At 26.3% G+C, this 25,052-nt stretch overlaps 4 protein-coding genes across 5 annotated transcripts; 2 read left to right on the top strand and 2 right to left on the bottom strand.

Moving 5' to 3' along the window:
• Window positions 1-3: 3 nt before the first annotated feature.
• On the bottom strand, window positions 4-12,344 carry LOC122507904 (nuclear pore complex protein Nup214-like). Its single transcript, XM_043620911.1, has 6 exons — window positions 12,161-12,344; window positions 11,628-11,918; window positions 9,228-10,092; window positions 2,881-6,426; window positions 259-490; window positions 4-165 (listed from the first exon to the last, which is right to left on the bottom strand). The coding sequence occupies exons 1-6, from the start codon at window positions 12,197-12,199 to the stop codon at window positions 138-140; spliced, it is 5,001 nt and encodes a 1,666-aa protein (XP_043476846.1). The 5' UTR covers window positions 12,200-12,344; the 3' UTR covers window positions 4-137.
• A 191-nt stretch (window positions 12,345-12,535) lies between these two features.
• Window positions 12,536-17,354, top strand: LOC122507907 (probable cysteine--tRNA ligase, mitochondrial). Its single transcript, XM_043620913.1, has 7 exons — window positions 12,536-13,047; window positions 13,382-13,677; window positions 13,774-13,972; window positions 16,224-16,489; window positions 16,575-16,711; window positions 16,855-16,977; window positions 17,066-17,354. Exons 1-7 carry the CDS (start codon window positions 12,815-12,817, stop codon window positions 17,333-17,335), a joined length of 1,524 nt encoding a protein of 507 aa, XP_043476848.1. The 5' UTR covers window positions 12,536-12,814; the 3' UTR covers window positions 17,336-17,354.
• A 57-nt stretch (window positions 17,355-17,411) lies between these two features.
• Window positions 17,412-19,358, bottom strand: LOC122507908 (ribosome production factor 2 homolog). Its single transcript, XM_043620914.1, has 5 exons — window positions 19,137-19,358; window positions 18,917-19,049; window positions 18,384-18,823; window positions 17,950-18,094; window positions 17,412-17,796 (listed from the first exon to the last, which is right to left on the bottom strand). The coding sequence occupies exons 1-5, from the start codon at window positions 19,157-19,159 to the stop codon at window positions 17,587-17,589; spliced, it is 951 nt and encodes a 316-aa protein (XP_043476849.1). The 5' UTR covers window positions 19,160-19,358; the 3' UTR covers window positions 17,412-17,586.
• Window positions 19,359-19,646: 288 nt separating this feature from the next.
• Window positions 19,647-24,918, top strand: LOC122507909 (DNA repair protein RAD52 homolog). Of its 2 annotated transcripts, XM_043620917.1 has the most exons (6): window positions 19,647-19,874; window positions 20,111-20,258; window positions 20,550-20,698; window positions 21,041-21,392; window positions 24,062-24,247; window positions 24,645-24,918. In XM_043620917.1, the coding sequence occupies exons 1-5, from the start codon at window positions 19,857-19,859 to the stop codon at window positions 24,205-24,207; spliced, it is 813 nt and encodes a 270-aa protein (XP_043476852.1). In that variant the 5' UTR covers window positions 19,647-19,856; the 3' UTR covers window positions 24,208-24,247; window positions 24,645-24,918. The 2 variants fall into 2 exon arrangements, with proteins under 2 accessions (XP_043476852.1, XP_043476851.1); XM_043620916.1 differs by having other exon boundaries at window positions 24,062-24,918.
• Window positions 24,919-25,052: the final 134 nt, after the last annotated feature.

Raw genomic sequence — 25,052 nt, 5'->3', positions numbered from 1 at the left:
TCATAAAATAGACTCTTCGTTTTATTTCGAATTTTAAAACGTAGCGAAAACGATATTCAATGTCAGCTTTATAAAGCCGAGTCTCAGATTCTTAATATTTATTTAATACTAATTGTTCTTGTTTTGTTGTTGCTCCATTAACGCCAACTCGAAAATGAACTTTTCCTGGAAAACACAAGCAAAAGAAAAATTGAGATTTAGCGAAAAGGGTTTTTTTAAAACTATTTTTGAGTTTAGAGAAACAAATAAAATACTCACGCTGCAAATTCTGGCGGTTTTTGTTGCTGCTGTTGTTGTTGCTGTTGATGTTGCTGTTGTTGCTGTTGCTGTACCGGTGAACCTTGAGCCAAACTACTGAAAGACAGACCTCCACTTTGAGTAGCTAGAGATTCAAATGTATTACTACCAGTCGCTCCACCAAATACTTTTTGCATCTGATTTCCGCCTAAAGGTGGTGGACTTCCTCCCATCATCGGTGGACTTCCGAAACCTTTAAATTAAATTACATTTCAATTATTTCGTTTAAATTTCAATAAATAAAACTAATGTAATTAAATCAAATTAATTTCTAAATCATTTTTTATTAGACAATTCTACGAGAATTTAATTATTTAAATAAAAAAATTATTGAATAATTGAATGTTTCTCAAAATTAAATTCTCATAAAGAATTTTATCCACAAATTTTTAAATAATTGAATTCTTTTGACAAATTTTAATAAAATTTTTAAAAATAATTATATTTTCGGAGGACTTCAATTCAAATATTATTTTCTAGACATTTTAACTAAAGTTCATTTCAAATTCAATTTTTTATCAGAAAATTCTACGAGAATTTAATTATTTAAATACAAAAATAAATAATTTATTGAATAATATTGAATAATTCTCAAAATTGAATTTTCATAAAGAATTTTATCCACAAAATTTTAAATAATTGAATTCTTTTGACAAATTTTAATAAAATGTTGAAGAATAATATTTTTTTCGAAGGATTCCAATTCAACTATTGTTTTCTAGAATTTTTAACTAAAATTCTTCTTTAAATCGATTATTTTTTATAATTTTCGAAAACGTTCTTTGACTCAAATCTATTTGTTTACAATATATTTTACGAAATTTCAATTATTCGGAAATTCTTCAATTAAACATAAACTAGAAAAGAAAAACTATAAATAATTTCAAACAAAATTCAATTAAACTTTTTCAAAAAAATTAATTCCATAGAATTGTTAGTTAATATCAAAGTAAAAATGAAATACTTAGTCAAAATTAATTTTACCAAAATTATAAATTTATTTCCTACAAAATTGAAAAATGATAAAACCGTAGGAGGGTTAAATTATTTGTAAGTAATAATTTCTCAAAAAAATTCAATTATGAAAAAAAATGTTTAATAAAATTCGATGCAAGAATTCAATTATTTTCATAAATAATAATATTCTTCACAGGATTTCAATTATTTTTAATACAATTTTTAGTAAATTCTTCGAAAAAAGTAATTAATTTCAAAAATTTTATTAAAATTCTTCGAAAGAAATAAATTAACAATTATTTATTATTTATATTAATTTTTGCAAAAGTTCCTAGAAAATTTTTAAATCCATTTGTTTACAGTTCAATTTTAGGAAATTTTGATTATTCGAATATTCTTCAATTAAATATATTTAGAAAATAAAAACTTGAAATAATTAAAAAAAAAATTAATTAAACTTTCTCAAAATTCAATTATTTCTAAAAATTCATGCTATAATGCTTTTAATATTCAATTATTATCTAAAATTCTAACTGAAATTCATTTCTAAATCAATTCTTACTAGCGAAAATTCTACGAGAATTCAATTATTTAAATACAAAAATAAATAATAATTTATTAATTAAATGAATGATTTTCAAAATTAAATTCTTATAAAGAATTTGAGTAAAATTGTATTAAAAATAATTGAAATTCTATTACGAGTTCTTTTACTCATGACAATAATTGAATCTCTGTAAAAAATTTTATTATTTATCAAAATAATTGAATTATTGCGAAGAAATTTATAAATATTTGTAAATAATTGAATTCTTGTGAAATTTTTATTATTTATAAAATTAATTTCACATTTGCGTAGAATTTTTTTTTTTTTTTTTTGAAAATAATTGAATTTTGAAGAAGGATTTTATTATTTTTAAAGGTAATTAAAATTTTGACGAGAATTTTTTTAAAGTGAACATAATTGGATTTTTTCAAACATTTGTAATTTTTCTAAAATTCAATTTTTTTGTTTTTTAACCTCTATGGTTTTAACTCCTAATTCTCCTATAAATCCATGATTTTTAATAATTAATTAAATATATATTAAAAAATTTAATAAAACTAATTTCAGAAGAATTTGGATTATTAATTATTAAAATATTTCAAAAATCTAAGTGCTTTACATTTTTTTTATTAAATTCATTAAAAATTGAAATTAAAACTTTTTGAAGTTTATTTATTTATGAAAATAAACGCAAGTCTTTTAAAATTGAATTAATTTTGAAATATTTAAATAAAATTATTCATTAAATAATTTACCATATAGGTAATAATTTTGTAATAGTCCTTGAAGAATTAAGTTATTAAATAAGAAATTATTGTTAAAAATATAATAATTAAAGGTTTTTAATTAGAATTCATGGTAATTTTATAGTTTATGAGTCAAACAAAAAAGACACAAAAATTCGTAAGTTTCTTATGGATTCTAAAAATTTAATTTTTTCCAGTATTTTTAATAAAAATTCCTGACTTTTCCCTGATTTCCCTGACCAATTCTACTTTCCCTGACTTTTCCCTGAATTCCCTGAACTGTAGCAACTCTATTATTGTCAGAAATAGAAGAAATTAATAAAAAAAACTTACCCGGAGACGAAGGAGCACCTCCAAAGGATGGAGCAGCACCAAATCCACTTCCAAAGACAGATTTCGCCTGTCCAAAATCGGGACTCGCTCCAAACGCTGGTTTAGCTCCAAAAGCAGGAGCTTGTCCAAACACAGACGCTCCACCAGTTGCCGCCGCTCCACCAAACATCGAAAAATTCGTCTCCTGCGGTTTTGCAACTACAGGATTAGCAGCAGTAGTTCCGCCACCAAACAATGACGTTTCCTGCGCACCGCCAAACACCGACGAAGGCTGTTGTTGTTGCACCGTCGACATTCCAAAAACAGACGCATTCCCCGTTGTCGTCGATTTCATTCCAAATCCCGCACCAGTCGTCGAACCACCGCCAAATATCGAATTCCCCGCCGTATTACCAGCGTTTCCAAACACCGACGTCGTTGTACTCGACGGACTCTGAGCCAGTGTATTACCACCAAATGGATTCGCACTCGCCATACTCGTTTTTCCAAACACACTGCCAGTGGAGTTTGCTGTCGAACCACCGAAAATCGAACCTTGATTTGACATCTGTTCGCCACCGAAAGGTGCAATGACGTTCGGAGAAGCGATGACACTCGCTTTGCCGAAATTCAACGTCGACGTTGCACTTGAATTTGAATTCGCCCCAAAGGGAGGTGTGGAGAATATTGTCGACGTTGGTGCTTGAAAAGGGAGGGCAGTTGTTTTTGTCGAGTTTAGTGAGAGGGAGAGCATATCCATTCCCGAGGCTGTTGAAGAAGCCAAGGTGTTGGAAGGCGAGGGATAATTCGGTGGCGGAGTTGAAACAGCAACCGAAGTTGGTGTCGAGACACAAGGTGACGCCAAACTCGAGGCGAGAATTGGACTCGCTAGGGAAGACGACTTGGAAACTATGACCGAACTCGAGACACTCGATGGGACATTCGATGGGACATTCGATGAGGCGTTCGATGGGATATTCGATGAAACATTCGATGAAACATTCGATGCGACATTCGATGAGACATTCGATGAAATTTGCGATGAAAATTGCGACGAGGAATTCGGACTCGAAAGCGGAGTCGGAGTTAAGTTTATTGAACTAATCACAGGAGAAGAAACTGGGGTTGAACTCTGAGGGTTATTCAGAGCTGTAGTACTCGATACTGTAACCGAACTCAAATTACTAGGAGTACTCGGAGTTGATACATTCGAACTACCACCGAAGATACTTCCTCCTTTTCCAAATTGAGTTCCACCGCTCGCGAAAGTAGCGCCGAAAATACTTCCTGTAGTAACCGTGGCAGTTGTTGGTGTTCCCGCAGTTCCGAAAATATTCGGAGTTGCAAAAGTGCTTGCCGTAGGGGTTGAGAAGGTACCCGCGCCTGAAGTTGCGAAAGAAGTTCCAAAAGTGGTTCCAATCGCTGGCGCAGTCGTACTCGCTGCTGCTGCTGCTGCTGCATTTCCAAACGTACTCATACTTAAACTTCCGAAAGTACTGCCCGAACTGGTTCCAAAAGTACTTCCAAAATTATTTCCAAAATTCGTTGAACTCGGTGAATTTGCTCCCGATGTTCCGAACATATTCGTCTTTCCAAAATTAATAGGACTTCCATTCTTAACCTCTGGAATTGGCGTGATCGTGAGTCCCGCTTGTGAGAGATTCAAACCACCGAGATCGATATTCGTCTTCTCTTCTGGCTTTGCAGCGAATGAGAATGCAGGTTTTGAGGATGCAAAGGAAAAATTCTGCGCCGATGTCGATGCGGGAGGTGATTGTAAACTAAACGTCGATTGAATAGTCGGTGTCAGAAGAATATTCCCCGAGAAATTAAGATTAGAAATTTCCGAACTCTTCCCGAGGGTCTCCTTTTCACTTCCGCTTTTGATTTCTTTTGGTGATTCGATTTTTTGACCGAAACTAATAGCCTCGACTTTTGGGAATGGTTTCACTAAATTCTGCGGATTCTGCGCGAAGGAAATGTTTATGGTCTGGGTCTGTTTCGGTTTTTGTGGAACTAATGCCGGTTGTGCTTTCACCGGTGGGCACGGGGAAATCTTTTGAACCTCAACTTCTTGTTTTTCACCCGCAATGCCAATTTTTGACACAATATTATTTAGAGATGCAAGGGGACTACTTTGTACCTTCGGCTTTGGATTGTGAGGTAATTTTTGCTCTGCTTTTGGTTTCGAGACTTTTGTCGAACTCATCGAGGCCAAAGAACTTAGAGTTGTTTCCAACCTGTCTTGAATTAACGTCGGTTTTGCGGGTTTAATAATTCTCGGCGCCGATTCGGAGAGAAAATCACGTAACTTCATTTGTTTCTCGCGACTAAAATTTTGATTAATATTGGCGATTGTCTTGCATCTTTGATCAATGACAGAATCGTGGGAGGAATTTGTAATGTGAAGATTCGATACGGAGTGATTGAGATCGGAGACGGTGATACCGCGTGCGATTGATTTCCATTTTTTGGTAAGACTTTCGATGTTACTTTTCTCCTTTGCAACTATTTGTCCGTGTCGCATTAAACTTTGATAGATACACTCCATATTTGGTATTTTCATTTTTTTCTGTTCTCTCGATTGCTGCTCGGACCATTGTAAATCAATGACTTTTGAAGCCTGAACTAATTGCGATTGAGTGTAATAGAGAAGTTCTTGTAATTCGACAAGTTTGGAATTTTCTCTCCGATTTCTTGAGGTTAATTTCACATTGTCGGAATTTTTGGAATTTGTCTCTTCCAACCAGGCGAAAGATTGTATGAGAAATCCTCGTAGGTAGGCAATGTCACTGGCTAGACTCGTTGTTGTCTCTTGTAAATCGCGGAGAAATTCGTCGATTAGATTTGTTTTGTCAATAATTTGTTCCTTCTCGACTTTAGTGCCAACTTCCCATATTAGAGGTTCGAGTTTTGTTTTTAATTCCTTTTCGAAATTCACCTGCTCCTCTCGATAGGCTCTCAAACAAAGATTGTCGTCTATATTCGATTTTTCTGCCACTGACTCCTTGGTTGGGATTTCCTTTTGTATTTTAATTTCCGCTTTTGCTTGTGGCTCAAGTTTGGTAATTGTGGTCTTTGGAATTTTTAACTCAACGCCAGGAATGTGATCCACAGGTTTCGGTTCAGTTTGTTGGAGGAAGGTGTTAATTTTCGTTTCGATTTTTGGAAGGGGAGTTGAAGGCAGATTTACTGGGGGTAAATTAACCGGAGGTAGATTTACAGGTGGTGGTAAATTCGTGGGAGGTAAACTTAAAGGTGGTGGTAAATTGGTCGGAGAGAGAGTTATAGATTGTGGTAAATTCGCAATAGGTAAATTCATAGGTGGTGGTAAATTCGTAGGCGGTAGATTTACTATCTGAGGTTTTTCTGGTTCGAACTTGAGAGAGAAACTTGGCGCACCTGTTGAAACTTTTGCACTGTCAGCAAAAAAGTTGGTAGCCATAAGGTTCTTCGGTTTTTCTTTCGGTGAATCAATTTTTGCACGTGGCGTACTTGTTGCTCCGGTGGTAAGATTGAATGAAATTTCAGACGAGGGAATACTTGGTCGCGGTACGGGCAATCCAACTGAAAAATTAAAAAATTACTCAGAAAAATGTACTATTTTACTTCTTTTTTTTAAATAAATATTTAATCATTATTATTTTTTCATAAGAATTAAGATTTTCAAAAATTTCAAATTCAAATATTTCAACATTTTTTAAATTTTTCTTTTCTAAATAAATAAATAAAAATTCTTCTTTAAATCAATTATTTTGAATAATTTTTGAAAAAGTTCTTCTTGGGAATTTTTAAATCCATTTGTTTACAATTCAATTTTACGTGAAATTTCGATAATTCGGAAATTCTTCAATTAAATAAATAAAAACTTCGAATAGTTTCAAAAAAAATCCCATTAAACTTTTTTAAAAAAAAAATTAAACTTACACAATTATTAGTCGAAAAATAATTAGTAAAATTAATAAAAATAATAAAATAATAATAAAAAAAAATATAAAATAATAATAATAAAATTATTAGTATGAAAAATTGGAATTTTTCATACTTATAATTAAAATTATAATTTGAAACCTTTTCATTAAACTATTTCTAAAAATTGCCACTTTAATAGATTCTCTCTAAATTTGATTTAGTAAAAATGTTTACTAATTGGAAATAGTGAGTGACTTTTTGCTTTAACTAATAATTTTTACTAATAAATTGTCGTTTCTACTAATTAAATAGTAAAATTTACTAATTCAAAAGCAAAAAATCAGTCACTAATTCAAATTAGTAAACATTTTTACTAATTCAAATTTAGTTTAATATTCAATTATTATCTAAAATTTTCACTGAAATTCATATTTAAATCAATTTTTATTGGAAAATTCCACGAGAATTCATTTATTTAAATACAAGAAAAAAATTATTGAATAATTGCATGTTTCTTAAAATTGAATTCTCATAAAAAATGTTGTCGACGAATTTTAATAATATTTTTAAGAATAATTGCATTTTTTGAGAAATTAAATTAAAATTGTATTAATAATAATTGAAATTTTGCGATAAGCTTTATTACTTATGAAAATAATGGAATTATTGTGAAGAAACGTATAAAAAGTTTGTAAATAATTAAATTCCTAAGAATTTTGTATTATTTATTTATTTATCATAATTGAATTTTAGAGAAGAATTTTATTATTTATAAAGATAATTGGAAATTCGACGAGAAATTTAAAAAATTTTTAATCATAATTGAATTTTAGCGAAGAATTTTATTATACTTTTGAAAATAATTGAATTCTTGAGATGAATTTTAATAAATTATTTCTTTTTAATAAATTGAATTCTTTTGTGAAATTTTTTTGAAATAATAGACATTGAAAATAATTGAATTTTAAGAAATACTTAAATTCTAATAAATAAATTATAGCAAATCTTTTTAAAGTAATTGAATTTCTTTGATGAATTTAAAAAAAAAATCTCAAGAATAATTACATTTTTAGTGGAATTTTCATTAGAATTGTATTAAAAATAATTGAAATTCTGTGATAAGATTTATTATTTATGAAAGTTATTGAATTCATGTAAAAAATTTGATTATTTATAAAAAAAATTGAATTATTGAGAAGAAAATAAAAAATTTTTAAATAATTGAATTCCTGTAAAATTTGCATTATTTATAAAAATAATTAAAAACCTATAAAGAATTTTAATATTTATGAAAATAATTGAATCCATTTAAAAAATTTGATTTTATTATGATAATAATTGAATTATTGCGAAGAAATTTATTTAAAAAAATGGTAAATAATTGAATTCCTGTAAAGTTTGTATTATTTATGAAAATAATTGAAAACCTATAAATAATTTTAATATTTATGAAAATAATTGAATCCTTTTTAAAAATTTGATTATTTATGATAATAATTGAATTATTGCGAAGAAATTTATATAAAAAAAATTGTAAATAATTGAATTCCTGGGAAAATTGTATTATTTATGAAAATAATTGTGACGCGATCTGAAGAAAGGGACCTTAGAAGCAAAAAATTATAGGTTATGTTTGCAATTTTTTAAATGAAAATACAAAAAAAGGATCAACTGTCAATATAAATCATTAAAGTTTAAGTCTTCATTAAAACTAAAATATTTAATAAACACTGATTTTAATTCGAAATAAGTAAAAAGAAACTTTCAAACAAGAAAAAAGTAACTCTAACCCAACCTTAAAATGATTTGCTTCTAAGGTCCCTTTCTTCAGATCGCGTCACAATTATATGTTTCCGTAGAATTTTTATTACATTTTTTTTAAATAATTGAATTATTTTGGAAAATTTGATTAAAATAGTAGATATTAAAAATCATTGAATTGAGGAAATTTTCTGTAAATATTTGAATTTTGCCAAGAATTTGATTAAAATTTTTGAAAATAATTGAATTTCTGAGCAGAGTTTTTACTAATTTTAAAAATAATTGAATTTCTGCAGTCATTTGTAATTGATTCAAAATTCAATTTGTTTTAGTGTTTTCAACTAAAATTCTTCTATAAATTCATTATTTTTAATAATTAATTAAATGTATATTAAAAAATTTAATTATTTATGAAAATTGTAAGACGCAACCCTTTTAAAATTCAATTAATTTTGAAATATTAGTAAAATTAAATTTCAAGAATAATCACAATAACTTTAGAGAAAACAATAATTTTCTAGGATTCCGATCAAAATTCCCCTGACTTTTCCAAGTTTTTTCAAAGTTTATAAAATTCCCTAACATTTCCAGAATTTCCAGGTTGCGTGGCAACCCAGAATACAGTCGTATTCTATTATTATAAATATTATAAATTATTATATTTCTATTATTATACTATTTTCTTTAAAATTTACCTGGTGCTAGTGATGGAACGACAATTTCCGCTGGTGGAACACAAATCGCAGGACAATCTGCCTTCAGATTGACAATATGAAAACTGCAAAATTGTCCCGAAGTGGCGAGAATATGAAGAATCGGCACTGGATTTGGTAGAATATTTTCCGGATTCAGAGCAAGTGGTGTAGTGGGTGACCTATCGATGGCTAATCCAATGGGAAAGGACTCATCAGTTCGCACTAGAGGAAGTTCAGCTCTACTATTGTCAATGAGTTGCCATTGTTCCCATGAAATTCCATTGTCGGCAGTTCCTAAAACAGCGACTTCACTACTCGAACTACTCGCTGCAATGATAACTCCCCATTCAGGAATGTAATCGAAATAATATTGACTTGTGGGAATTCCACCGTAAGTAATGTCTTCGTAGTTTGTGAATTTTGCCAGTGTTTCGCCCTTGGGTGCATCGACAATCATGACATTTACTCGTCCCTCCGTTGGTTCCTGATAGGCAGCACAAAATTGAAAATTACTAACCCACAAAATTGCTATTACACTACCCATATTTGGATTGGGACCGGGAATTGTCCTCGCAACTTTTAATTCTGGTTTTAGTTGGATAATATTTCCATTTCGACAGCCGACAACCACTTGCTTTCCTTTTGGACTCCATGCTGCACAAAGTGCATCTACTCCTTCGATTCGTCCCGATCCGGTTATTGCGAAACCTGACTTTTTATCACCACTCACTTGAAAGCTTCCGATTGTATGATCACTTGTAACTGTACAAAGCATTCCTGGAATTGCCGGGTTCCATCGTAAATCACAAACGGAAATATCGCCACTTGAACTCGAGAGGCGTATTTCGTGCAGTAAATCCAAGACCTGAATTTCAAAGAATCGAATTTTATTATAAGATTAATTATAATTACATTTAAATATTAATATTAAATTCGAAACTCTTGCAAAAGCAGGGTTGTCACGCTGAAAATTTCCTGACTTTTCCAGATTAAAAAACGGAATTTTTCCAGGTTTTTAAAACGAAAATTATTCGAAAACATCAATAACTTCATTTTTAAATAAATATTTAATCATTATTTTTTTAGGCAAATTAAGATATTCAAAAATTTGAAATTCAATAACATATAAGAATATTATTAAAACAAATATGAAGATATCGAGCACTCCGAGTCTTCGACTCGGAGTGATCAATATCTTCGTGTTTTAAAAATTTAGATTTCAAAATTAAAATTTTTTTTTAAATTACCACAAAAATTTAAAAAAAAATTTATTTATTTACAAAATTTTTAATAAAATCCTTCGCAAGAATTCAAATATTTTTACAAGTAACACAATTTTCACATCAATTCAATTATTTAAAAAATATAATAAAATTCATTGTAAGAATTCAATTATTTTCATAAATACAAATAAAATTTTTCATGGGATTTCAATTATTTTTAATAAAACTTTAAATAAATTTCTCGAAAAATGTAATTATTTTCAAAAAATACATTTCATAAACAATGAAATTCATGGTTGAAATTCAAATATTTTTAAAATCTACTATTTTAATAAAATTTCTCAAAAAAAATTCAATTATTTAAAAAAATGTAATAAAACTCGATGGAAGAATTCAATTATTTTCATAAATAATAATATTCTTCACAAGATTTCAATTATTTTTCATACAATTTTCAGTAAATTCTTCGAAAAATGTAATTAATTTCAAAAATTTTATTAAAATTCTTCGAAAGAAATAAATTAACAATTATCAATTATTTATAATAATTTTTGCAAAAGTTCCTAGAAAATTTTCAAATCCATTTGTTTACACTTCAATATTACGAAATTTTGATTATTCGAATATTCTTCAATTAAATATTTAGAAAATAATAATATAAATATTTTTGAAAATAATTAAAATTTTGCCAAGAATTTTATTAAAATTTTTGAAAATAATTGAATTTCTGCAATCATTTGTAATTGCTTTAAAATTCAATTTGTTTTAGTGTTTTTAACTAAAATTCTTCTATAAATCCATTATTTTTAATAATCAATTAAATATATATTCAAAAATTTAACTAATCTCAGAAGAATTTTAGTTTTTAAAAGTTTTTTTATAGGTATTTCGAATTAAATTCATTTAAAAGTGAAATTTTACAAAATATTAAATAAAAATCTTTTGAAGTTCATCTACTTATTAAAATTGTAAACGCAATTCTTTTAAAATTGAATTAATTTTGAAATACTTGAGTGAAATTAGATTTCAAGAATAAACACAATAACTTTAAAAAAGAACAATTTTCCCTGACTTTTCCAGGTTTTTTCAAGGTTTATAAAATTCCCTGACATTTCCAGGTTCCCAGAATGAATAGCAACCCTGAAAAGAAACTTTTTAAAGAAATTAAAATACTTACATTTTTCGACAAAAGTGGAGCCGAGTATATAAAAACAGAAGGTCCAAATAGAGTAACAGCTAAAAGTGTCGAGTCACAATTGAGAGCTACTCTTGTAATATTATCCGGTAAATTAATATCCGTTCGCCATTCGATATTTCCCTCATTGCCAAGTTTTAAAACACTTATTACTTTCTCATGACCAATGTAGAGTAAACCTCGTTTTCCATCTGCAGCTACGAGACTACAACTCACGGGAAGTGCAAGTTTTTCCGATATTTGATGTTTACTCGATTTTTTAAATTGAAATTCCTAAAAGAAACAATTGTTAATCGAAAACAATTCTCAGTAAACAAGTTAAACTAAAAACAATGCGGCAATAAACTAAAACAAAGTAAGAACAAGAACCATTTCTAACCTCAAAATTTTCATGTTATTTACCGGCAATATGACTTTAACCAATTGTTAAAGTAGAGAAAGGAGAAAATTACTTCCCGAGAGGGTATTTATTTTAACACAATATTTAGAAGTATTTTTAGTATTTGAATACTTACTTGAACCTCTTTAGGTGCGGATGCTGTTTTGACACTCATGTTACTGCGTTTTTCGCGCGTCAAACAGCGTCAAATGAAGTAATTGTTGAGCTTATTGTTGTTTTTTGGTTGTTTTGAATTGGTTTCCCCTAAACCTATAAACTTGAAATTGCAATAGAATGAATAGAATTGAGTGAATAAAAGCCTAATAATGAAAGAAGAAATGTTTCTGAAAATTACCTTGAAAGTGAAGAGCGCTACAATCAAAACGTGAATTAAGTCCAGTTCATATTTTCTGGACAAGCGTGTGCTGCTTACTTCACATTAAAGTCACTCACTCTCTTTTACAAAAGCGTACTTTCCCAACCCTGGTTCATTGTAAATAAAAAAAGAAATACATAACCTCTTCCCCTAACAATTAGCAATTAATAATTAACAAAATGAATAAAATACATTGTTTATAAAATTTTGTTAAATAAAAAACAAGAATTTATTTGAGACGTATATCCCTATTTAAAAAAGTAAACAAAATATTCTTAAATTCAAAATCTGCCATGTGACTTTTCCTGTATATATAAACAAAAAAGGCAAAAGTCATGTAAGCAAATTGAAATTAAATTCTTAATTCAAAAATAAGCCTTACACTTGCCTATTTTTACAATAATAATAGAAAATATGAAATTTTTAACTAAAATTTCTCATTCAATCTGTAAAAGATTATTGCATACAGAATTGAAAAAGAACAAAACTATTCAATGGATACAACCAGATGGTTTTAAAACAAACATTACTTTGTACAATAGTTTATTAAAATCAAAATTTCCATTGATATTGAAGAATAAAAATGTCGTGACATGGTACATGTGTGGGCCGACTTTATACGATTCGGCTCATATTGGACACGCTAGGTAATTGTGTTATTCAGGCTTCGCACTTCATCTACTAAAACCTACTATTTACTATACTTTTTTTACGTTATGTTACTATTTGGGTACTTTTCTTTAGATTTCAGCCACTAAAAGCTACTATTTCTGTTCTTTTTGAGAATTTACAGTACTTTAAATTCGCTAATACTAGAAATCAAAAAACAATTCTCAAAAATTATAATCAAATTCTTTAAAACGTTGCAATTATTTTCAAAAAATATTCGAAAAATTACAAGGATAATAACATTACCTGCAAACTAAAGTCAGGAGAAATTTATTTACTGTTTAAAAATTTAAATACAATTTTTGTTTTTAGTACTTATGTAAGATGCGACATCATTCGGAGGATACTGACGAATTTTCACAATCTAGATGTAGTTTTAATAATGGGACTGACTGATATCGATGATAAAATAATAAAACGTTCGCAAGAAACAAATCAGTCGTGGAAAAATCTAACAATGTTTTATGAGGAGGAATTTTTTCGAGATATGAAATTGTTGAATGTTGCAAAGCCCTATATGAGTTGCAGAGTGACGGATAATATAGAGAAAATTATTAAATTTATCGAGAATATTTTTAAAAACGATGCTGCTTATCAAGCTAACGACGGTAATCAGTTACCTTTTCTTGTATATTTAATTTTTTTTTTGTTTCAATTTGTTCATTTTCTATTTTAATGATTAAAGAGATAATTTATACTTCCAGGTTCCGTATATTTTGATACATTAAAATTTGGAAATTATGGAAAATTTAGACAATGTCAGGAAGAAAAGCAGGATTCAATTAAGAAATCGTCGTTGGATTTTGCTTTATGGAAGGCAGCCAAAGAGAATGAACCATTTTGGGAGTCTCCTTGGGGAAATGGAAGACCGGGTTGGCACATTGAATGCAGCGTGATGGCTAGGTAATAGTAAATAAAAATCGGATAAAATTACCATTAAATTGAAATTAAAAAATTACATTAAAAACAAATTTACAATTATGTAGGCTTCGCACTCATCTACTAAAACCTACTATTTACTACTTTTCTTGCAATTTGCTACTATTTGTATACTTTTTTAGTTTTTACACTAAAAGACACTTTTTTCTTTATTTTTGGGAAAATTTGCATTACTTTAATCAATTTAAAAACTTTTTATAAAATTCTACCGCAACAATTCAATTATTTTCACAAGCAATAACATTTTTCATGAAAATTTAAAAGAAAATCCAGTCAAGAATACAATTATTTTCGTACAAATAATAAAATTCTTCTCAAGAATTCAACTACTTTTAAAAATTTTAATAAAAATTCTTCACAATTATTCAATTATTTTCCTAAATAATAAAAGCTTAAACGAGAATTCAATTATTTAAAAACAATTGAATAAAATTCTTCGCAAAAATTCAATTATTTTCAAAAATAATAAAACTCTTCTCAGAAATTAAATTATTTTTAAAAAAATTTATAAATTCTATAATTCTTTACAATTATTCAATTATTTTTCCAAATAATAAAATTTTTCACGAAAATTCAATTATTTTCAAAAATTAAAAAAAAATCCTCGTCAAGATTTCAATTATTTTTATAAATTTTAAAATATTCTTCGCCGAAATTCAATTGTTTTCAAAAATTTTAATAAAATTCATGGCAAAATTTCAATTATTTTAAAAAATATTTCCTATTTCAATTATTTTCAATATCTACTATTATTAATAAAATTTCCCAAAGGAATTCAATTAGTTAAAAAATTTTTTGATAAAATTCCACACGAACAATCAATTATTTTCTAAAATAATAAAAATTTTACTGGAATTTAATTATTTAAAATAGAATTTTTATAAAGTTTATCAAAATTTTGTTTAAAAATTGTTAAAAACTGTTTAAAAATTTTTTTTAAATTCTTTGCAAAAATTAAATTATTTTCATAAATAATAAAATTCTTCTCAGAAATTCAATTATTTTAAAAAAAAATTTAGAAATTCTTTAATTCTTCACAATTTTTCAATTGTTTTCATAAATAATAAAATTCTTCTCAAGAATTCAACTACTTTTAAAAATTTTAATAAAAATTCTTCACAATTATTCAATTATTTTCATAAATAATAAAGTTCTTCTCAGAAATTCAATTCATTTTTAAAAAAATTTATAAATTCTATAATTCTTTACAATTATTCAATTATTTTCCTAAATAATAAAATTTTAAACGAGAATTCAATTACTTAAAAGGAATTAACTAATATTCTATTCTTTTCATAAATAATAAAATTCTTCTGAGAAATTCAATTATTTAAAAAAAAATTGATAAATTCTTTAATTCTTCTCAATTATTCAATTATTTTACCAAATAATCAAATTTTTCACGAGAATTCAATTATTTAAAAAAATTAAGTAAAATTCTTCGCAAGAATTCAATTATTTTCATAAATAGTAAAATTCTTCTCAGAATTTCAATTATTTTTTTAAAAATTGATAATTTCGTTATAAGAATTAAATTTTTGAGAAACATTTAATAATTTATAATTTATTTTTCTATTTAAATAATTCAATTTCAGTTGAACTTTGTAATAAGAATTGATTTAAAAACAAATTTTAGTTTAAAATTTGAGATAATAATTGAATATTAAAAGCATTATAGTAACGATTTTTTTTAGAAATAATTAAATTTTAAAAGATTCTTAAAATGAAATCGTTGAAAATTTTAATTGTTTAAACTATAATAACGTTTAAATTTTTACTTTAAATAATTATTAATTTATTATTTTCTTAATTCCTGTAAACAATTTAAATTAAATTTTATATTTTAAATAATTTTATTTCTTTACTTTTAAATACATTTAAATACTTTTAAATAAATTTTTAGATAGATAGATAAAAATTTTGAAAATAATTAAATTTTTCAAAAATTTAGAATTAAAGTTCTCGCAGCAGGATTAGAATAAAAATAGATATTTTTGATGTATACATTAGGAATCAGTCAGGGAAATAGTGAATCAAATTTTTGTGAATCGAGTAAAACAATTTTTTTTTATTCGTTAAAATTAATTTTCGTTAGCTACATTTTTACTACTTTTTCTCAGTATTAAAGATACTTTTTGATACATTTTTAAAATTAATTATCGAGTGTGAAGCCTGTTATGAAATAAAAATAATGAAAATAATGCTTGAAATTCAGTGCGATTTTTGGAAGTCAGATCGACATTCACAGCGGTGGGAAAGATTTGGAATTTCCCCATCATGAGAATGAGGAAGCTCAATCTTGCTGTCATCATGGAATAGAACAATGGATCAATTATTGGATTCACACGGGTCATTTACATTCGCAAGGAGATGTGAAAATGTCCAAAAGTTTGAAAAATACAATTTCAATCGAAGAGTTTCTTAAAAAGCACAGCGGAAATGAATTTAGATTACTGTGTTTAATGACACACTACAGAAAAGGTAACTTTAATTCTTCGAATTTCAAAAATTTTTTGTTATTTTCTTCAGTTTCGAAATAATAAAAATTCGTATTGTTGATAATTAGATCTCGAGTTCTCAGAGGATTCGATGCAATTGGCAGTTTCCACACTTAGCAAAATTGAAAATTTCATCAGCGATTGTCGAAGTTATGTAGCCGGGGAACTGAACGGAGGATTCATTGACGAGTCTTTTCTTCTGACGGTTAATATTTTTTAGTATCTAATTAATAACTTTTGGTCTACAATTTAATTTACATAATTTTGACGATTTAATTGCAAGTTTTTGTTTTTTGTAAATTGTAAGTTTATTAAATTCTTTTTTTACTTTAATATTTAAATTTTCAGAGTTTGACGAACACTAGAAACACAATTGAAATTGCTCTTGCTGACGATTTTAATACACCGGAAGTTGTGCATTCAATTGTTGATCTCGTCAAAATTGGAAATAAAATGCTGCAACAAACATCGGTAAATTGAGAAAAGACCAAGGAATATATTTAATAATTTCGCCTAATTCAGAATTTTTCTATATTGATGTTTCGAATATTGATTTCAGAAAGATTCTCAAGTGAGAAATCCATCGGCTGTCGCGTCAGTTTCCAATTACATTACAACTGTACTTACAAAATTAGGTCTTGAGAGTTACAAAGCAACGGAAGAAAATCAATTCGTCTTGACCGAAATTCTCGATAATTTTGTCGCTTTTCGTAAATCGATTAGAACTAAAGCTTTGGAGGATCCGAAAGATATAAATACCTTGAAGATGTGCGATGAGGTCAGACAAAATTTACTCTCCTGTGGAATTCAAATTAAGGTATCTGAGTAATTTTCCAATTTTTAGTTCAACAAAATTGAAAATTTGAATTGAGTGAATAAATGAATGAATGAATGAATTAAGTTAATTAGTTTAATTATCAATTTATCTTTATTTTAAGACTAAATAGTATTGTATTCTCGTACAAAAAAATATGTGATAAATTTTACAAGCTATTCATATTTCTAAAAATAGAAATTAATTTCAGGATCAAAAGAATTCTTCAAGATGGTCATTCGTGAAGAAATGAATAAAATTACAATTTAAACATCAACAGTTTTAGTTTTTTTCACATTTGGCGTCACCACTGCGTCTAAACTTTTTCGTTTTCTCTCCTCTTTTCTTTCGGTCATTGTTTTTCGTAGACCTTTCATTTTTCTTGTTTGTATTTTGTTCAATTTTTGCGCTCCCATATGAACACGACCAAGTGTCTTTCCAAGTGGATCAGCGGAAATATTCTTCTTCTTCTTCACCTGTAAAAAAAAGTGTTAAATTTCAATTTTTATGCTCGAATTCGTAAGTTTGATTTTTATTAATTTTGTAAATTAAAGTTCTAATTTAATGTTTTTCCATGGCTTGAGTTATTAAATATTAAAAATTGTGAGAAAGAAAATTATTGAGATTACCTTGAGTTCTTTAGGTTTCTTGCACGATTGTTTGAACAAATCATCGGAGGCGAGTTGCGTTCGTCTTACAACTAAATCAACGTGTGGTCCAATTTCTTCTAATTCAATTCTAGGAGTTCTGGATCCGGATTTTTTTAAAAAGACTCTAGAACAATTATATTGAAACCAATGTATATTTTTAAATCTAATTCGGTTGAAATTATTTTTCAATTCCATTTAATTCGATTAGAATTATTTTTCAATTCTATTTAATTCGACTAAAATTATTTTTCAATTCCATTTAATTCGATTAGAATTATTTTTCAATTCCATTTAATTCTATTAAAATTATTTTTCAATTCAATTCAATTGAAATTATTTTTATTTTACATTTTCTATAGAAAACGTAAAATAATAATTAGTAATTTTTTAATTTAAAAAAAAGTGAAACGTACCTAAAACTGCGAAACAATATTTTATTATCACGAGCAGTGAAACTGATGACATGCTCAAGTCCCTGTAATCGAACATTTTTCGTCGACTCCCTGTGAAACATGTCAATCAAAAGATTTCTAATTCTTCCGTATTCGCGATTATTTTCAAAGATATCGCCATTAAAAATTAACAATGGCTTAATTCCCGTGGCTATTTTTGGAACTTTAAATTCTTTAAGTCCTTTATAATCATCAATTCCAAATTCCACCATATCGAGTAAGGTATTTTCGAACATTCGACCCATTATAAGATTATTCGGTCTTTTTTTATTATGCGATGTGAACATAAATAATGGTGCATTTAATTTTGTGGCAAATTGTTCAATTGGCGTTATATCTTCAAATGGTCGAATTTCATTCTTTTTCGTCATCATTTGTGCATCGGGTTTTTTCAGGTCGTACTAAAAGTCAAAATTTTACATATTTACAGACAAAAAATTACATATAATATAAATTATTATTATTATTACATTATGTATAATTAAAGAACTTACAAAATCTTTCATGCAATCGTGTGCCAATTTGGAACTTGTGCTTCCTTTGATGCATAATGCTTGTTTCGCAGTTTCCAATAATTGTGGTTCTTTTTTTAAAATTGCCCTCTTACCACGATGAGTCGCTGGCTTTCTGTAATAAAATTATAACCAATTTCGATAAATTAACAAAATAAAAACTGAAAAATTAGTAAACTTATGACTTTATAAAGTAACATACTTTATTCTATCGAGAGATGGCATTTTTGTTTTTTCGTTCGAATTCTTTTCACTTGTTTTCACTTGGGATAAAAACAATATTGTTTAAAAACAAAATACTTTCAATGATTGTTAGACATTAATTAGTAAAAATTAGCCAGAAAATTTGTACCACTTTGTACAACTTGCTCTCTTTTCACAAGCACACAGCACACGTGTTTTTGTCAATCTTTTTGTTTATCTTATTTATCTTTTTTTAATTTTCCCTTTACGACCAATCAAAAGACGGAGAAGGGGAGAAATATCCAATAGGCATTCGCCGAAAGGGCCGAAAGAAAAGTGTCAATAATTTTTAGGTTAAGTATCTTCGAAGATAAACATAAGACCAAGTTCATACTCTTGATGCTCTTGATCCTCTGATTTGTGATTTGTCAAGAAGACAGGGATCGGTAGGTTTAAAATTGGACAAAACACTAAAAAGAGAGCTTAAGATTTTTTTCTGCATTCGTTCGGCATCGGCCATGTTGTTTATTGTTTTTGTTATTCACATTTGAGAAAGTCGTCACCGAAGCACGTGGTTAGAAAATAATCTTGTCATCTTGTTCTCTTTGTTAAAAACGTTTGAAACGTTTAGTTTAAAATTTTCTAAACAATAATATAACCTGAAAGTTCGGAAAAGAAATAACAAGTGTCTAATTTGAATAAGAAATTAAATAGTGATGTTTAAATTTGCAAAAACAGGATGTCTTGCATAAAAGTGGTAAGTCAAATGTTTATTTACACAAAATAGCGGTTTTTTGTTCTAGTTTTTGTAGATATTTCGAAAAGATTCGTTTTCTTCGTTTACTTCGTTTACTTTAACAGATCGTTTAATTTCTATTTCTTCGTATAATAAATAAATGTATACAAAATATTAGTATTTAATGGAAAATATAAGTATATTTAAAAATATAATTATATTTTGGGTTTTTTTAATTAATGAACTAATATTTACAGCCAGTTACCCAAAGTAACTTTATGTCACGCACATCAGAATCAAGTAATGATTTATCTTCTATTCAAAGTAAAAATAATGATTTAATAAAAGCAGCTAATCGGGTTTTTGGTACTGGCTGGAGCCATGCAATAACAAGTTGTACAATTGGTAAGTTTCTTATTTTCTAATTGTGACGCGATCTGAAGAATGAAATCTTTAGAAGCAAATCACTTTAAGGTTATGTTCTTTTGACTTTTTTCTTGATTGAAAGTTTCTTTTTAATTATTGCAAGGTAAAATCAGTGTTTATTTAATATTTTAGTTGTAATGAAGACTTAAACATAAATAATTGATATTGACAGTTGATCTTTTTTTTTGTATTTTCATTTAAAAAATTGCAAACATAACCTATAATTTTTTACTTCAAAATTTCAAACTTTCAAATTTTGTTTAAAATTAGATTTCATCGATCACAATGGAATAAACTATTCGACAGGATGTTATGCGACAGTAAAAATACAGCTGGCAAATGGAATGTACCACGAAGATTGCGGATATTCAAATACTGAAGCCAGTTCAAAAGGAATGTCCGTTGAAAAAGCAAGAATGGTAAATTTTCCAAAAGAAATTAATTTTCCTTTTAAACTAAATTGATAATTCGAATTCATTTAAATAATATTTATTGGAGATTATTTGGTTCAATTAAATATTTAATTGATAAATTAATATTTAATTAATTAATAAATTAATATTTAATTGATATTATCAATTAAATATTAATTGATAAATTAATTAAATATTTAATTGAATAAAATAATATTTATCAATTAAATATTTAATTGATAATAGTATCAAGTATTTGAATCAAATACATTTTTTTCCCCCGTATTAATAATTAGTACAGCTGTCAGTAATTGAATATTAATTTCGCACGAATCGTTTATTTTATAGACTTCAGTCACGAATGCTCTCAGCAAAGTTTTATCGTGTTTCACGGAAATGGACGAAGAACTAAAACATTTCAATTCCCCATTAAGCATTTCAACTGTTCCGAAAACAAAGTTTCCATTAAAGAGGCCAAATTCACCGCTACCACCGGCAGCTCAATCAACACCGAAAATTACGAAAAATTCCATTGCTCTCTTTGATGGTACACAATTGAAAAAAACAGCAAATAACGCATCAACCCCCGACAGTGGTTTAAAAGAATTAAGTAGCAATGTAGAAACAGTAGATTTAGACAGTATTTTTGAAAATCCGATGCAACTAAACATTCGTTCAAATACCGGTTCGGCAAGTTCTTGTGAGTATGAAATTTTATATTTTAAAACAAATTTTCTCTTTTTGATAATTTACGAAATATGTAGACAAAATTGATGTTCCTAAAGTTTTTAACGAAAAAAGAACGAAACATTATTTTTAATGACGATATTTATTTACTTATTTTTGTATTTTTTTACAAAGAATATTATTTTATATTTAAAAGAAATTAATTCTTGACAAATAAATAAATAATTGAATGTTTATAGCGTTGCCACAGGTCAGGAAAGTTAGGGAAAAGTCAGGGAAATTAGAATTGGTCAGAGAAATCAGGGAAAAATCAGGGATTTTTATTAAAAGAACTGGGAAAAATTTAATTTTTAGAATTTATAAGAAAATTTTTAATTTTTGTGTCTTTTGTGTTTGACTCATAAATTATGAAATTGCCAAGAATTCTAATACAAATAAGTGAAATTCAAAAGGTTTCAATTTGAAATTTTATAAAATTACAATTTTTAATGAATTTAAATAGAAATTTTAAGAATAACTGATTGGAGAAATTTAATTATTTTCAAAAGAAATAAAATACTTTGCAGAAATTCAATTATGTTCAAAAATTTAAACAAATTTTAGTCAAAATTTCAATTATCTTTATAAATAATAAATAAATAATAAATTCAATTATTTTCAAAAAAAATTTAATAAAATTCTTGGCAAAATTTCAATTATTTTCAAAAATTTTCCTCATTTCAATTATTTTTAATATCTACTATTTTTTAATAAAAAATTTTCAAAAGAATTCAATTATTTATACAAAATTTTAATAAAAATTTCACTTTTTAATTTTAATTAATATTAATTTAATAAATTTAATAAATAAATTAATTTAATAAAAATTTTTTTATTTCAATTTCATCAATTTTTTTTATAAATTTCTTCGCACTGATTCAATTATTTTTAATTTTATAATGAGATTTCTCGAAAGAATTCAAATATATTCGGAGAATTGAAAAAAATACTTCTGAGAAATTCAATTATTTCGAAAAATTTAAATAAAATTCTTTTAAAAATTCTGTTATTTAAAAACATTTTGAAAAAATGCTTCACAAGATTTAGTTAATAAAATTGCAGTTCTAATAAAATTTTTCTATAAAATTCAATTATTTTCAATACAATTCTTAAGAATTCAATTATTTTCACAAATAATACATTTTTCACGAGAATTAAATTCTTTAAAAAAAATTTGATTAAAATTCTTTGCAAGAAATCAATTATTTTCATAAATAATAAAATTTTTCTCGAGAAATCAATTATTTTAAAAAATTTTGATTAAAAGCTTTATAAATTTGAAAAATTATAATAAAATTGATCATAGAATACAATTATTTTCTTAAAATACAATTATAGTAAAAAATGTCACAAATTGAATCTTCGAAATAATTCAATTATTTTCGTAATAAATAAAATTCTTTGAAGAAATTCAATTATTAAAGAAATTTTAATAAAATTCCTCCCAAGAATTCATTTCTTTTCTAAAATAAACATTTTCACATGAATTCAATTATTTAAAAAAAATTTAATAAAATTATTTTTCAGATTTCAATTATTTACAATTTTTTAATGAAATTTCTCGATGGAATTTAATTATTTTCAAAATGTTTTAAAAAATTCTGAGAAATTCAATTATTTAAAAAAAATTCAATAATATTCTTTACAAGAAATTATGTAATTATTTTCATAAATAATAATATTTTTCTCCGGAATTCAATTATTTTCACAAGTAAAATTCTTCACAGAAATTCAATTCTTTAACAAATTTTGTAATAAAATTCGTTGCAAGAATTCAATTATTTTCATAAATAACAAAACTTATTATCGCAGAATTTAAATTATTTTTTATAAAATTTTAAATAAACTGATGGAAAATTGCATTTATTCTCAAAATTATTTTTTAAATTCGCCGAAAGAATTCAATTATTTTTGAAAATTTTGATAAAATTCTTAATAAAAATTCAATTTTAAAAAATATTCAATTATTTAATAAATTATTTATTTTTCTATTTAAATAATTGAATTCTCGAAAAATTTTCTAATAAAAATGGATTAAAAAATGAATTTCACTTAAAAAGTTTAAATTATAATTAAATATTAAAAGTAGGTATTATAGTGTGTATTTTTAGAAATAATTGAATTTTGAAAAGAGTTAAAATTAAAATCTTTGAAAATTTGAATTTATAGTTACAATATTCTTATGATATAAAATAATGATTTTATCACTTAAATATTTATTTAAAAAAGAAGTTATTGATGTTTTCGAATAATTTTACTTTTGAAGAAATTTGTAAATAAATGTAATAGAACATTTTTTTGTAGTATCTAATAATTTTTGGAGTAAATTAAAATATTCTTCAGGATATAAAAAAGTCAAAATTTTGTCTGGAAATCATGGAAACGTCAGGGAAAAACAAAATTAAATTTTTATGGCAACCCTGATTTAATTTTAATTATTTCCTTTTTGGATAGTAATTTTTCAAAAATTTTCACGAAAAATTCCCTGTATTCGAAACGTTGAAAACTTTAGGAAAATGAAATAATAGAATAAAAATTCTATCTAGTTTGTTTTTCTTAGTTTATTTCTAAAATATTATTACCACTGTAGAAATACTGCAATTTCTGTAAAAAAAAAAAAAATAATAAATTGTTTTCTTGAAGCTGTAACTTTGACCGAGGAGGAAATGCGTCTTGAAAGAAAACGAAAACAGCGTGAAAAGCAGGAGGAATTTAAAAAGCTGATGAGGGATAAAGAAGAACGGGGAAAACATGCTTTTGAAGCACAAAAACCAAATTCCAAATTCTGAATAAAAAGAATTTAAAAAATTCAGTTTGGAAAACTTATATGTAATATAATATGCAACTATAGATATTTTTCTACTTTAGGTTTAGTTTAAAAAAACCAAAAACAAAAAAAAAGAAAAAAATAGTCATTTATTAAATTATAAAAATACTTTTTCTAATTTTTCATAATTAATCTGATACTCATCGAGAATTAGCCTTTTTTTCTATTTTTCCATTAAAAATAAATTTTACATAAATTCGAAATTAATATTTTTGTATTCTAAAGTATTTACATTATAAAATACTCTTGTCAGAAAAAATTTGACAGCAAAGATTAGAAAAAGTAAATTACTTAATCGTCGGCAATTTTGAGGAAAAATTAATAGTAAGAGAAATCGATTTTTTTGTTCTAATTCTTTTTGCGTAAATAAAAGAAATTGTTTTTTGTATTTATCTTCAGGTGGCAGCACAGTAATTTTTGATCATAGAAATTTCTCTTCCGTGCATATAGTATATATACAGAGAGAGGGAGAGAGAGAGAGAGAGAGGTCATACATTGAGAAAGACTGACGTCAATAATTTTAGACATATATCGTTTAGATTGACGTCAACGTTATCCTCGCAATTTCCCCCCCGAAATGAATCTGTAACCATTTTTTTTTCCATGTTTATATATTTTTTTTTGTTGAAAATATGGAACAGGTTTAATAATAATAAAAAAATTGAAATGTTAATTTCTCGTACCAATTTTTCTAGCGTAGTTTTATCTTCATAAAACGGTATTTAATCTACAGGAGTGAGATCGATTGGCTTTATTGTCTATAATTATAATATAAAGTTTAGAGTGGCTTTAGTTTCAAGAGAATAT

The sequence above is a fragment of the Leptopilina heterotoma genome, unplaced genomic scaffold, assembly GCF_015476425.1.
Source record: "Leptopilina heterotoma isolate Lh14 unplaced genomic scaffold, ASM1547642v1 Lhet_52, whole genome shotgun sequence".
Lineage (NCBI taxonomy): Eukaryota > Metazoa > Arthropoda > Insecta > Hymenoptera > Figitidae > Leptopilina > Leptopilina heterotoma.
The sequence above is the reverse complement of the archived record's forward strand: the minus strand, read 5'-3'. Positions and strand labels throughout refer to the sequence as shown.

Coding starts and splice junctions, on each gene's coding strand:
- LOC122507904 (XM_043620911.1), bottom strand. CDS start 12,199: ATGAGTGTCAAAACAGCATCCGCACCTAAAGAGGTTCAA. Junction 10,093..11,627: donor CTCCACTTTTGTCGAAAAAT/GTAAGTATTTTA, acceptor TTTGAAATTCAG/GTCTTGGATTTACTGCACGA. Junction 491..2,880: donor AGGTGCTCCTTCGTCTCCGG/GTAAGTTTTTTT, acceptor TTTAATTTAAAG/GTTTCGGAAGTCCACCGATG.
- LOC122507907 (XM_043620913.1), top strand. CDS start 12,815: ATGAAATTTTTAACTAAAATTTCTCATTCAATCTGTAAAAGATTATTG. Junction 13,973..16,223: donor GAATGCAGCGTGATGGCTAG/GTAATAGTAAAT, acceptor CTTGAAATTCAG/TGCGATTTTTGGAAGTCAGA. Junction 16,978..17,065: donor AAATGCTGCAACAAACATCG/GTAAATTGAGAA, acceptor TATTGATTTCAG/AAAGATTCTCAAGTGAGAAA.
- LOC122507908 (XM_043620914.1), bottom strand. CDS start 19,159: ATGCCATCTCTCGATAGAATAAA. Junction 18,095..18,383: donor ATATTGTTTCGCAGTTTTAG/GTACGTTTCACT, acceptor TAATTGTTCTAG/AGTCTTTTTAAAAAAATCCG. Junction 17,797..17,949: donor AGAAACCTAAAGAACTCAAG/GTAATCTCAATA, acceptor TTTTTTTTACAG/GTGAAGAAGAAGAAGAATAT.
- LOC122507909 (XM_043620917.1), top strand. Junction 20,259..20,549: donor AATAACAAGTTGTACAATTG/GTAAGTTTCTTA, acceptor GTTTAAAATTAG/ATTTCATCGATCACAATGGA. Junction 21,393..24,061: donor TACCGGTTCGGCAAGTTCTT/GTGAGTATGAAA, acceptor GTTTTCTTGAAG/CTGTAACTTTGACCGAGGAG.